The 12,163-nt window shown below is 40.8% G+C and overlaps 1 protein-coding gene across 4 annotated transcripts in view; it reads left to right on the forward strand.

The window, feature by feature from the left end:
- The window catches only part of LOC310744875 (sodium channel protein type 1 subunit alpha), a 106,557-nt gene that overhangs the window by 72,611 nt on the left and 21,783 nt on the right, over positions 1 to 12,163 (forward strand). For 2 of the 4 annotated variants that reach the window (XM_083576763.1, XM_083576764.1), the window contains exons 10-18: positions 72 to 278; positions 828 to 1,127; positions 2,856 to 3,236; positions 4,730 to 4,862; positions 6,849 to 7,087; positions 8,716 to 8,889; positions 9,740 to 10,096; positions 10,653 to 11,129; positions 11,761 to 11,878. In XM_083576763.1, the coding sequence (XP_083432889.1) occupies positions 72 to 278; positions 828 to 1,127; positions 2,856 to 3,236; positions 4,730 to 4,862; positions 6,849 to 7,087; positions 8,716 to 8,889; positions 9,740 to 10,096; positions 10,653 to 11,129; positions 11,761 to 11,878 (2,386 nt within the window). The remainder of the gene's footprint in view (positions 1 to 71; positions 279 to 827; positions 1,128 to 2,855; positions 3,237 to 4,729; positions 4,863 to 6,848; positions 7,088 to 8,715; positions 8,890 to 9,739; positions 10,097 to 10,652; positions 11,130 to 11,760; positions 11,879 to 12,163) is intronic. The other 2 variants (XM_083576765.1, XM_083576766.1) reach the window with 1 other exon arrangement.

The raw sequence follows: 12,163 nt of genomic DNA on the forward strand, positions 1-12,163 counted from the left end.
CGGGGAAGGGTGTTGCAAACTCATATATTACTTTTTTATATTAAAAAAAAAAACCCTATTGTTTTCTCTAGACATTGCGAGCCGCCGGCAAAACGTACATGATCTTTTTTGTCCTGGTGATATTCCTGGGCTCTTTCTACCTGATCAACTTGATCTTGGCTGTTGTTGCCATGGCCTATGATGAGCAGAACCAAGCCACCATGGAAGAAGCAGAGCAGAAGGAGGCCGAGTTCCAGCAGATGCTGGAACAGCTGAAAAAGCAACAAGAAGCAGCTCAGGTATATTTCTGATGGGAAATAGTTGAACATAATAATTGAACACAGTTCTAGCTAAATGTATCATTTAGGAAGCTGCCTTGCCTCAAAGGTGTTTTCTTCGTTTCAACCAGCTCCCAAAAGATACTGTGAAAAGAAATCTACCTGATATTTTTGTCTGGTTTTTATGATATATATTTCCTATTTAAGCCCTGCCCAGGTGTTTACCATAGTTTGAGGGAAAGAGGGTACTACACTCCCTGGCCTGACCTTAACCTTAATTAGAGTATTAGGGGGGTGGTTGTACTGTTAGCTGCCTTGGCACCTTCAGGTGAAAAGTCAAGGTACACATTTTCTAAAATAAAATAAATGCCTAAATAAAATTCGGTGCAGGTGCATGTAAGGAGGAGTATAAGGCACAAAAATGAATATGTATAAGGAAAAGAACCATTTTGATTTTATAAAACTAAATCTACGCTTGGACTTTCTTATGGCATTTTGAGTGTTTTAAGTTTAGAAACGCTGTTCTTTTCATGAGGCCAGCGAAATAAAACCCCAAATGTTTTATGGCAGGCAGCGGCGACAGCAGCAGCGACGGCATCGGCTGAGTCGAAGGATCCCAGCGCAGGTGGCGGCGTAGGGGGGCTTTCTGAAAGTTCTTCTGAAGCGTCCAAGTTGAGTTCAAAGAGCGCCAAAGAGAGGAGAAACAGAAGGAAGAAAAGAAAACAAAGGGAACAATCTGGAGGAGAAGAAAAGGACGAAGATGAGTTTCATAGATCTGAATCAGAAGATAGCATCAGGAGAAAAGGTTGCCGGTTCTCTATAGAAGGGAACAGGCTAACACTAGAACGGAAACACTCTTCTCCCCACCAGGTATCTGAGTATTTCGTTTCTCTGTCTTTTAGTAGTAACTGTATATTGCCTTCTGGTATTGCTAATCTAAGAATGACCTCTTTTGCATGGCAGACTGCTTATAATTAAATGCAGTATATAAATGTGGTATACCCAGTGCTTTTTTATATAAAAAATTTTTTAGGGGTACTCTCATTTTGACTCAAGAAAATCACCATTTTATAGTTCAAATCAGGGGAAATCAATACAGTAAAGGGTAAATGGACAAAATTATTATTATTATTTATTATTATTTATACCCCGCCCATCTGACTGGGTTTCCCTGGCCACTCTGGGTGGCTTCCAACAAAGATTAAAAATACATTAAAATATCACACATTAAAAACTTCCCTGCTTTCAGGTGTCTGCTAAAAGTCTGGTAGTTGTTTTTCTCTCTGACATCTGGTGGGAGGGCATTCCACAGGGCGGGTGCCACTACCGAGAAGGCCCTCTGCCTGGTTCCCTGTAACTTGGCTTTTCACAGTGAGGGAACAACCAGAAGGCCGTCGGCGCTGGACCTCAGTGTCCGGGCAGAACAATGGGGGTGGAGACGCTCCTTCAGGTATACTGGACCGAGGCCGTTTAGGGCTTTAAATCTCAGCACCAACACCTTGAATTGTACTCAGAAATGTACTGGGAGCCAATGTAGGTGGTCTCAGCAGCCGCTCCCAGTAACCAGTCTAGCTGCCGCATACTGGATTAGTTGTATTTTCCGGGTCACCTTCAAAGGTAGCCCCACATAGAGCGCATTGCAGTAGTCAAAGCGAGAGATAACCAGAGCATGCACTACTCTGGCGAGACAGTCTGCGGGCAGATAGGGTCTCAGCCTGTGTACCAGATGGAGCTGGTAAACAGCTGCCCTGAATACAGAATTGACCTGCACCTCCATTGACAGCTGTGAGTCAAAAATGACTCCCAGGCTGCGCTCCTGGTCCTCCAGGGGTACAGTTATCCCATTCAGGACCAGGGAGTCCTTGACACCTGCCCACCTGCTGTCTCCCCAAAACAGTACTTCTGTCTTGTCAGGATTCAACCTCAATCTGTTAGCGACCATCCATCCTCCAACCGCCTCCAGACACTCACACAGGACCTTCACCGCCTTCACTGGTTCTGATTTGAAAGAGAGGTAGAGCTGGGTATCATCCTCAAAGTACAAAGAACATGCATTACCTCATATTACACAGCTGACAGCTCACAGTAACTTCCACATTGGCGTGAGGTTGTGTGCACTAACATCTTCCCGATTCCTCTGCTTGCTCTTGGTGTCCATCGCCATCGGAGGTGGTAACAACAAAATTGACCAATCACTATGCTAGATTCCAACTCCTACTTCACACATTAAACGCTCGCTTCCGTCTGAGACTCAGGAAACCCTGTGACAGGAAATGAGGCCACCATTGGGGTGGGGGTAGCAACGGAACTGACGATTCACTGTGCTAGAGAAGAAACTAATTTTTAAACTAATTTTTAATTTCTTCTCCCGTTAGATTCACAAAATGTTTAGGGGTGTGCATACCCCTGTGTCCCCCCAGAAAAAAAGCACTGGGTCTACCAATTTAATGTATAATAATGATAATAATATGGAACTCGACATGGTGTTTGAGAATCAGCGGGTAAAGGGAGGTGAGGATCTGCATTTTGCTTATCCTTTTTGGGACATCTGTAGATGCTCTATAGCTAACTGCCGTGTTCTCCTGTGTTTCTCTGCAGTCTTTGCTGAGCATGCGTGGCTCCCTGTTTTCCCCAAGGCGCAACAGCAGAACGAGCCTTTTCAGCTTCAGAGGTAGAGCAAAGGATATAGGATCAGAGAATGACTTTGCTGATGATGAACACAGCACATTTGAAGATAATGATAGCAGAAGAGATTCCCTTTTTGTGCCGCGCAGACATGGTGAACGGCGCAACAGTAACATTAGTCAGGCCAGTAGGTCATCCAGGATGCTGGCAGTGTTTCCAGTGAATGGGAAGATGCACAGCACTGTGGATTGCAATGGGGTGGTTTCCTTGGTTGGTGGACCATCTGTTCCTACATCGCCTGTTGGACAGCTTCTGCCAGAGGTGATAATAGATAAACCAGCTACTGATGACAATGTAAGGAAGTTTTAAATAGTTCAGGCATGGTGGCCTTTTCTTAATGCACCAGCCAGTGTGTCTACAGAATGGAATCCCTTGGGAATGATCCTTGGTTGGTCAAGCTGTGAATGCTCCTGCATCTTGTAATACCTTTTTATATATACTAACAAAATCAATTTAAAGCATAATTTTTGCAAAACGAGCAGTGGAGAGAGAGAGAAAAAATTGTCTGGAGAATGTGCAAAATATATTGCTTTGTGTGTTTTATATTCAGAAAACCTTGCTGGATCCTACATTTATCTGGCTATGAATTAATTGTATCTGGCCAGGTCCAATAAAAAAAATCATCTTACTCCACAACTAAGAGGAAGTTATAACTTTTGGTACCATATGGATTCTGACACTGCCTTGGTTGTACATAAATTTGATTACATTCTGTCTCGTGAACATCATTACAACATACAAACAACGTGGCTAGAAGTTCTGGTTCCCCAAACATTGGTAAAATCACTCCAAAATTTCACTTTTTATATTTAGCATTTTCATGCATCTTTCAACCTGATGCTCCATTTTTGGCTGACAAAGTAAATATGATATTTAATTACCACATTGATGCACACACTTTTCAAATTACAAATATATGTGCACATATCTGCTGTCACATATACACACACTATATTTTTCTAGCTATCTCAATAAAAAATTATAGGACTTTTCTGTGCTGATTTGGAGAAGCATGACAATGCTGGATTTTTATTTTTATTTTAACTTTTATTTTGATTTGGTTTGAATGAAAAGCTTGCTATCCATTTTAAATGCGGAAGATAAGCAAGTGACATGCCTTTTTTTCCTTTTTCTTTCTCTCATTCTAATTTTTATTTATAACCTGGGATTTATGCTGTAATCCTATGTGTCGGAAACGCTCACAAGTAAACAATCTTAGGGTTACAGCTGTTGACTGATTAATTCCAATTCATTTCTTCTCCCACCAACTGTTCTCTTTAAAAGAGAAGAGTAAAAAGTTGTTTTACATAGATCTTGCGCCTAGTATGTTGGGGGGCGGTATTTCCCCATTTGGCAAAGTCTAGCATGCTCTCCAAGGCTGAATTCCTGCTCATCTTTACTTGGAAGCAAATCCCATTGAAATCAATGCATAGGTTGAAACGTATGGGTAAGTGGGACTTTGCAATGCTATTGAACATAAGCAAGGCAGTTTAAAACGCAACGAGAACCCATGGGATGTTCCCTGAGAGTCATCTGAGAAGTATAACAATGAAGTAACTGAGATGAGGACAGCATGTTTCTTACAAATACTTTTAAGAGATTTTTTAAAAAAACAAAAAAATACCAGGTTAATAATACAACAAATAACTAAGATTTGGCATGAATAATTAAGCGTAACTCAAAAGCATGACGCATGTATGCCTTCAGACTTAGACATTCTTCATATAAGCTGCCATGCTCAACCACTGCTTTCAGGATGATCTTATATTTCACTCTCTCTTTTGCAGGCCACAACCACAGAGACGGAAATGAAAAAAAGAAGATCAAGTTCTTTTCACGTTTCTATGGATTTTTTGGAAGACCCTACTCTAAGAGAGAGAGCAATGAGTATAGCTAGCATAATCACAAACACCATGGAAGGTATATACAGAGAAAGAGAGAGAGAGAGAGAGAGGGAGGTTCCTTCAAATGTACTAAACGTGTTGCCCCAAACTACTCTGTAATGATTACCGCTCTGTGGAATGCCAGGGTTAATGCACAAGATTGTGGTAGGTTACACTAGGCTTCCTCAAAATCTCGACGGCCCAGCAGCAGAAATGTGAGAATACAGTTTGGAAATGTATGCTGGAAGAACAGGTTATAAAACAGTGGGAAGGGGAAAGAAGGAAGTCCCAATTTCTGGTGAAACTAGAAGTCAGAAAGTTAAGCAACAGCAAAGGCGTCTCAGAGGAGGGTTTTTGTAAAGGCAAAGGGTTGTGCACATGGAATTGGAATTGTCACCTTTTTTAAACAGGTGGAGTTATCACTGCTTTAAAAAAGCAAATCTATTGCAAGGAAGTGTACCTTATGCCCTCCTGACAATGGCCGGATTCGGCATTGTGAGCGCAAGTCAAGTTCCTAGTATTGACCTTTTAAGAATTCTAAGCACCTGTGATCCCGCACAGTACCTGAGGAATTCCATGTGGACATAATAGTCCTGCTGGCTTAGGTGAAAGGTTTACCTAGTCCAGCATTCCATTTCCCATGGTGGCCGACCAGATGTCTAGGGGAAGCTCAAAACCAAGGCATGAGATCAATAGCCATCTCTCTGCTGTTGTTCCACAACAATTGACATTCAATGGCATCATATTTTAGAACCTGTAGAAACCATTTTGCCATCGTGACTATCAGCGATTGACAGACTTATCCTTCACAAATTTGTCTGCTCTCATTTTGAAGCCTTCTGACCTGGAGGCCATTGCTGAGTTTTGTGGCGGTGAACTGTGTTGAAGAAATACTTCGTCTGTCTTGAAGCACCTGCTAGTTCGCATTATGATGACTTTGGCTTCTAATATTATGTGGGAAGGGTGGGGCTTCTCCATCCACGTTCTTGACCCCCTGCATAATTTACTGTGTCTCCCTTATCTGCCATTTCTGTAAACAAAAAAGCACCAAACATTGGCTATGTTCAGAAGACACACTAAGCCAAACCATGGCTTAGCATGAATGTGATAGCAATCCAGGAGATTGCAGTCACTTTGCTTCTCCCCAGACTTTTTCGGTCACTGTGGCCCAGCAGGTAAGCCAATTTTTGGCTTAGCTTGTTGTTTGACCTCAGGATCATGGTCCAGGTCTCTCCTACAATCTGTAGCTAAGTTTGTAGTCTTAAGTGGGAGAGAACTTAAATCGTGATCCTGGATTCAGATGAAACACTAGGCCAAACCTTGGTTTAGCTGTCATCCTGCCCTGAAATTAAAAAACAAACATACAGGGAAGAGCACAGCAGGCATGAGCTCCCCCTGAGCAGCAAGTAATTTTTCTGTGGACACTATAAGCTGTATTCTGGCTTATTGTAATGTCAGGCCATTTTAACTTTCCATATAAGAGAGCCACTGTTTGTTTTGGTTATTCTTTTCTATACGTTTTGCAGCTCAACAATGCCCTTTTTGAAATGTGGTGCTTCTCTGTGTCCATGTCTCCATGTTTTAAGAGAGGTTTATTCACTGAGGACATGGAGCAGTGATATATGCACTGCTATTTTCCTAGAAAAAGAAAAAGAGGTGCTGGAACTCACCATGAATGCCTCTCTGATTATTTTATAATGACAGTGGCTCCCACCTGACTTCTGGCTGGAAAAATAACCCTGGATATAGGTGTGGGTGTGTTGTGAGTGATTGACTAGGCTACCCTCTTTTTTGTAGACTTTCTAAGTTCCCAGACACCATTTTTGAGAACGTGCATGACTCAGCCTTTCATCTTTTCTTCTTATTTCTTTATCTCTGGACTCAGGTGGACCAGAGGAAGGAGAAGCAATAGAACCATCTCTCTCTCTCTTTTTGGTTTTGTCTTAGCCATGTTTGAAGTGGCATTTCCTGAATTAGGAAGAGTCAGCATGAAACAGTGTGGTCTTCTTTTTCTTTTTAACAGAACTTGAAGAGTCACGGCAGAAGTGCCCGCCGTGCTGGTACAAGTTTGCAAACATTTTCTTGATCTGGGACTGCTGTCCATGTTGGCTGAAAGTAAAGCATTTTGTTAACATCGTGGTGATGGATCCGTTTGTTGATCTTGCTATTACAATTTGCATTGTTTTAAATACCCTTTTCATGGCAATGGAACATTACCCAATGACAGATGAATTCAGTAATGTGCTTTCTGTTGGGAACCTGGTGAGTCATCCATTGGATATTGCACAAGATATTTAACCTTTGTTTGTTTATAAAGGCTAAGTGAAAAATTGCATTCCCCACCCCTACCCCTTTAATAAAGAAACTAGTGGTGGAGAATGCTTGGATAGCTGTGTATGCCAATACAACATACAGGAGGTCTCATTTCGAACTCATATAACTTTGTCTTCATAAACCCTTTAATATAAAGCAGTTTTCTTCATTGTTCATTTTCAGTGTAGTGGGATTCTGAATTATCTAGATCAAAGGAGTGTATGGCGGAAATATAATTACATAGCAATACTTTCAAAAGAAGCAACAATGGCTACGCCTAATCACACTCCCAAGATGGCGCCTCTGACCAGAATATATGAACAGAAAGATCTGTCTAGAATGCTGCTTCTGAATTTAAAATTGTCTTCAAGATTAGGCGTCATAGCTAACTTAAGTCATACTCAGAGTGGAACCACTGAAAGTTAGCATTGATTTCAGTGAGTCTACCTGGAATATGACTTAGCTGGACTCAGTCCTAGATGTTTAATAATGTGATGCCTGTAATCCATTGATGTTGACTACTGTAATGCCCTGCTTGTTTTTCTGTTTTAGCTATTCTTATGGGGAAATATGCACAGCGTCTTCTGCCACACTAGCACAATATTGCACTTGTGGCATTGGCACATTTGCCAATGATTGACAAAGCCACAGTTCCCTCAAGGATGGGGGGGGGGGTAAATTAAGTCTGGTTCTCACATTAATGTGAACCTACTTAATTTGCACTTCCTGAAACAATATACAGACTGAAACTCATCCATCCTTTGAAAACCACACTTCTCTGAATTTTGAGATGCAGCTCTCCAGTGAAATAACATGTACAAAAATGTGTGTGTTGTGGAAAGGGTGCATAAATGACATGTATTATTAGTGAAAAACCATGTACAAAATGCAGCTGTGTTAGAGGAGAAATACATTGGAAATGCTGACGATTTTTTGTGTGAGAATATATATATATATATGTGCAAATTGAAATTAATATTGGAAAAATGAGAAAGTGAAATTGACAGATCTGCCCAACTCTGGATGCCATATTGCAAATGTATCCAGGGAACAAAGTAAACAGTGAAAGGTTAACAATCTAGCTTTGGAGAGAAGCAAAATCGGACAGTTTGGCTCAGATTCAAACTTTGCACAGGCCCCAGAGATTGAAGACCTGTCTGAGGAACACTCATGGTTGAAAGGCTGGCTGTATGTTCTCCAGAAACAGGGAATCTAATGCCCAGAAAGGAAGATGAGAGTTGGAAAGAGACAAAGACAGCTCAGTCATTTTCAGGGCAACCATCATAGATTATTGTTCCAACATTGTTAGGTTTGAACAGTGGCTCAAAGTACAGGTGACAGACATGGGAACGTTTTCCCTACAGGGCCATTTGCCATGTGTAGTTGCCAATGTGCTGTTGTGTATGCCCACATGCTGCTTTTAGAAAAATCAATGAAAGAATCCAGTACTAAAAGACGAATGAACAAAGACCTCCAAAAGCATTTGTAGGCATGCTTCATGTAGCCATGGCCATCTTCTGTATGTCTGCTGTAATTTTAAGCTTTTGCAAATTCATGTATTTGTATTTCCCATTTAGGTTTTCACTGGAATTTTCACAGGAGAAATGTTTCTGAAACTAGTAGCCATGGATCCCTATTATTACTTCCAAGAAGGCTGGAACATTTTTGATGGCTTTATTGTCACCCTTAGTTTAGTTGAGCTTGGCCTGGCAGACGTGGAAGGACTGTCAGTTCTTCGGTCTTTCAGATTGGTAAATTGTTTCAACCGATATGTCTAGCTGATGTTATTGCTGAATCATCTTATTTCCTTTTCTATGATTTTAGGAATTCTGAGAATCTAAAAATAAAAAATGCTGTAGAGCTATCTTAAATGGAAAACTTACATTATACAAGACACAGTCCAATGAAAGTTAGTGAATACTAAATCCCATTGAAACCAATGATATAGCATGCATTTACTCAACAAGTTCCATCAGTTTCAGCGAGCTGTAGGGCCAAGATTCAAGTCAGATATTTAAACAAGGGTGTTTAATCTGGACACTTCGATTCTGGAGAGAAATTTGCCATGGGGTCCCTATCTGAAACCTCCCCTGGGTGTGGACTTGGGGACCCATGGCAGGTTTCTGTTGAAAATGGGCTCCTCTGGGCTGCTTTTTATTCCCAAAAATTAATGTTTACAGCAAACACTACCTATGAGGGGGCATGTAGAAGCTAAGTAAGAGACAATTTTTTAACTGAAAACTGATTTAGGGTCCTGATCTATACCAGGAGAATGTTCTGAATCAGAGCTTCAAAATGAATTGGTTAGGTTAACCACCCTTATTTAAACATGTGACTAACATCACATATTGTTTGGCCTAAGGAAGTGCGCACAAGTTTGCAGGCTTTCAGTGCAATTCTAAGGAGAATTCATTTGAAATAAATTAGTTAAACAAGACTTAAATCTACATAATGTTTGAATCATGGCATTACTAAAGCCCCATCTATTTCAGTGGAACTTAGTGGCACTTAACTTTTTCCGGAGTGGGCCACAAACTTTTTCACAAGTTTGTATTCACCCTTACAGACACCATTTGTCAATTTACCTTTTTTGTTTTCCAGCTCCGGGTTTTCAAATTGGCAAAATCCTGGCCGACGCTAAATATGCTAATCAAAATTATCGGCAACTCTGTGGGAGCTTTGGGAAATCTGACCTTGGTCCTGGCCATCATTGTCTTCATTTTTGCCGTGGTGGGCATGCAGCTGTTCGGCAAAAGCTACAAGGAATGTGTGTGCAAGATTGCAAAGGACTGTGAGCTTCCGCGCTGGCACATGAACGACTTTTTCCACTCTTTCTTGATCGTGTTCCGAGTCCTTTGCGGAGAATGGATAGAAACCATGTGGGACTGTATGGAAGTTGCAGGTCAAGCCATGTGCCTTACAGTATTCATGATGGTTATGGTGATTGGAAATTTAGTGGTATGTAACTTAAAAAAAAAATATTCTAGATCTATACTGAGTCTAGCAAATAGCCTGGACTGTTTCATCAAAGCTCTTAAAACACACCCATTTACAGGGGAGGCTTTTCAGATAATCAGTGAACAAAGTGATCAAAGTTTCATATTCATTTTAACACTAGAAACGATTGGCAATCGAAATCATAGTTACCAGCTTACCCCCCAAAAATTGTTTTTCTAGCATCCACTCTTCCTTCGCTTTATACACTTTTGGGCCAATATAAAACCTTGCAATGACCTTGAGTAGGAATTGGCAAACAGTATCATGTCAAGCTGTGCAGTCAGGAGAGGAGGAGAGCAGTGAATGGACTTGCTAGTAGGCAGTTTTGCTGGGAGAGATGTCAGCCCTTAATCTCCTTCATAGTCGCCTACAATATGCATGAATCCCTTCTGAATCTACAATGCTAGGTTTATGTACCGGGCTGCAGGCCTTCATCTCAAACATGTTATTCCAGGGCAATACATAAACTGAGCAAAAATTAGGATCTTTTTCTCTCCCTCCCCTCCCTTTTGTTTAGGTACTGAATCTATTTTTGGCATTGCTGCTGAGCTCATTTAGTGCAGACAACCTTGCTGCCACAGATGATGACAACGAAATGAACAATCTCCAGATTGCTGTGGCAAGAATAGATAGAGGAGTAGACTACATGAAAAGAAAAATCCGAGAATTCATCCAAAGGTCCTTCGTTAAAAAGCAAAAAGCTTTGGACGAAATCAAGCCCCTTGAGGAGCTAAATAAGAACAGCTGCATTTCTAACCATACTATTGAAATTGGTAAAGATCTGGATTATCTTAGGGATGTGAATGGAACCACAAGCGGCATAGGGACAGGGAGCAGTGTGGAAAAATACATCATTGATGAAAGTGATTACATGTCATTCATAAATAACCCAAGCCTGACTGTGACTGTGCCAATAGCTCTTGGAGAATCCGATTTTGAAAATTTAAATACAGAGGAGTTCAGCAGTGAATCAGATTTGGAAGAAAGCAAAGAGGTGAACCTTTAAATACTGCTAATCTACTTGATCTAGTAATAATAACAACAATCTATTTCTGTATTGCTTTTTAGGATTTAGCCAGTGTCAAATTAGAGGATTTTTATTATTATTTCATATAATTTATATCCCGCTTGGTTGCTTAAAAAAAGAAAAACCTCCTTAAAGGCCTTCAAATGTAACAAAGAGCATCCATAATGACTTTTTGTCATCTACTTCATTGACATTGCTGCTGTAAATTGAATCACATGGTTTCAGTCCTATTGCAAGTTGTGTTGTTTGTGCAATTTAAAAGCCTACCATTCAATTCCTGATCCAAGGACAACTTTCACACAAATGACAATATATAAAACATCTGATAAAAGTTACCAGAAACACTAGATACCGGTAGGTAGCCAAGTTGGTTTGCCGTAGTCGAAACAAAATAAAAAAATTCTTTCCAGTAGCACTTTAGAGACCAACTAAGTTTGTTATTGGTATGAGCTTTCGTGTGCATGCACACTTCTTCAGATACTAAACACTAATAAGCACTAATGAACTGTGAGCAGTCACGCAAGGAGTTTTGCAGACCTGAGTGTACTCTTATATCAATGTTATTGTTTTTCTCCACCTTTATTTTTTTCTTTAACAGAAGCTAAATTCTTCTAGCTCATCCGAAGGAAGCACTGTTGATATTGGACTTCCTGCCGAAGAACAACCGGAAGTAGAACCCGAGGAAGCAGCTGAACCTGAAGCTTGCTTTACAGAAGGTCAATATTCAGAATCTGAATATGTTTGTGTGGCTTCTGGTTAGCTTTCTTGCTAGAAGAGATGAGCTGTGATGGAATGTGAGCCATCTGTGGGGTGGCTAATGCTTTTTTGGTTCAGGGCCACATTCTCTCTTGGCCAACCATCCTAGGCAGGGGGTAGGGGGCACATATTCCCGTGGTGTGACCACAGGACATAGTCGCAGACAGGCAGACATTTATATAAGCACCCACACAAATTCAGCTGATGCATGCAATGGCGCAAAATTGTTAGGTGTGCAAAATTTC

Source organism: Podarcis filfolensis, assembly GCF_964270895.1.
Source record: "Podarcis filfolensis genome assembly, chromosome: 1".
Lineage (NCBI taxonomy): Eukaryota > Metazoa > Chordata > Lepidosauria > Squamata > Lacertidae > Podarcis > Podarcis filfolensis.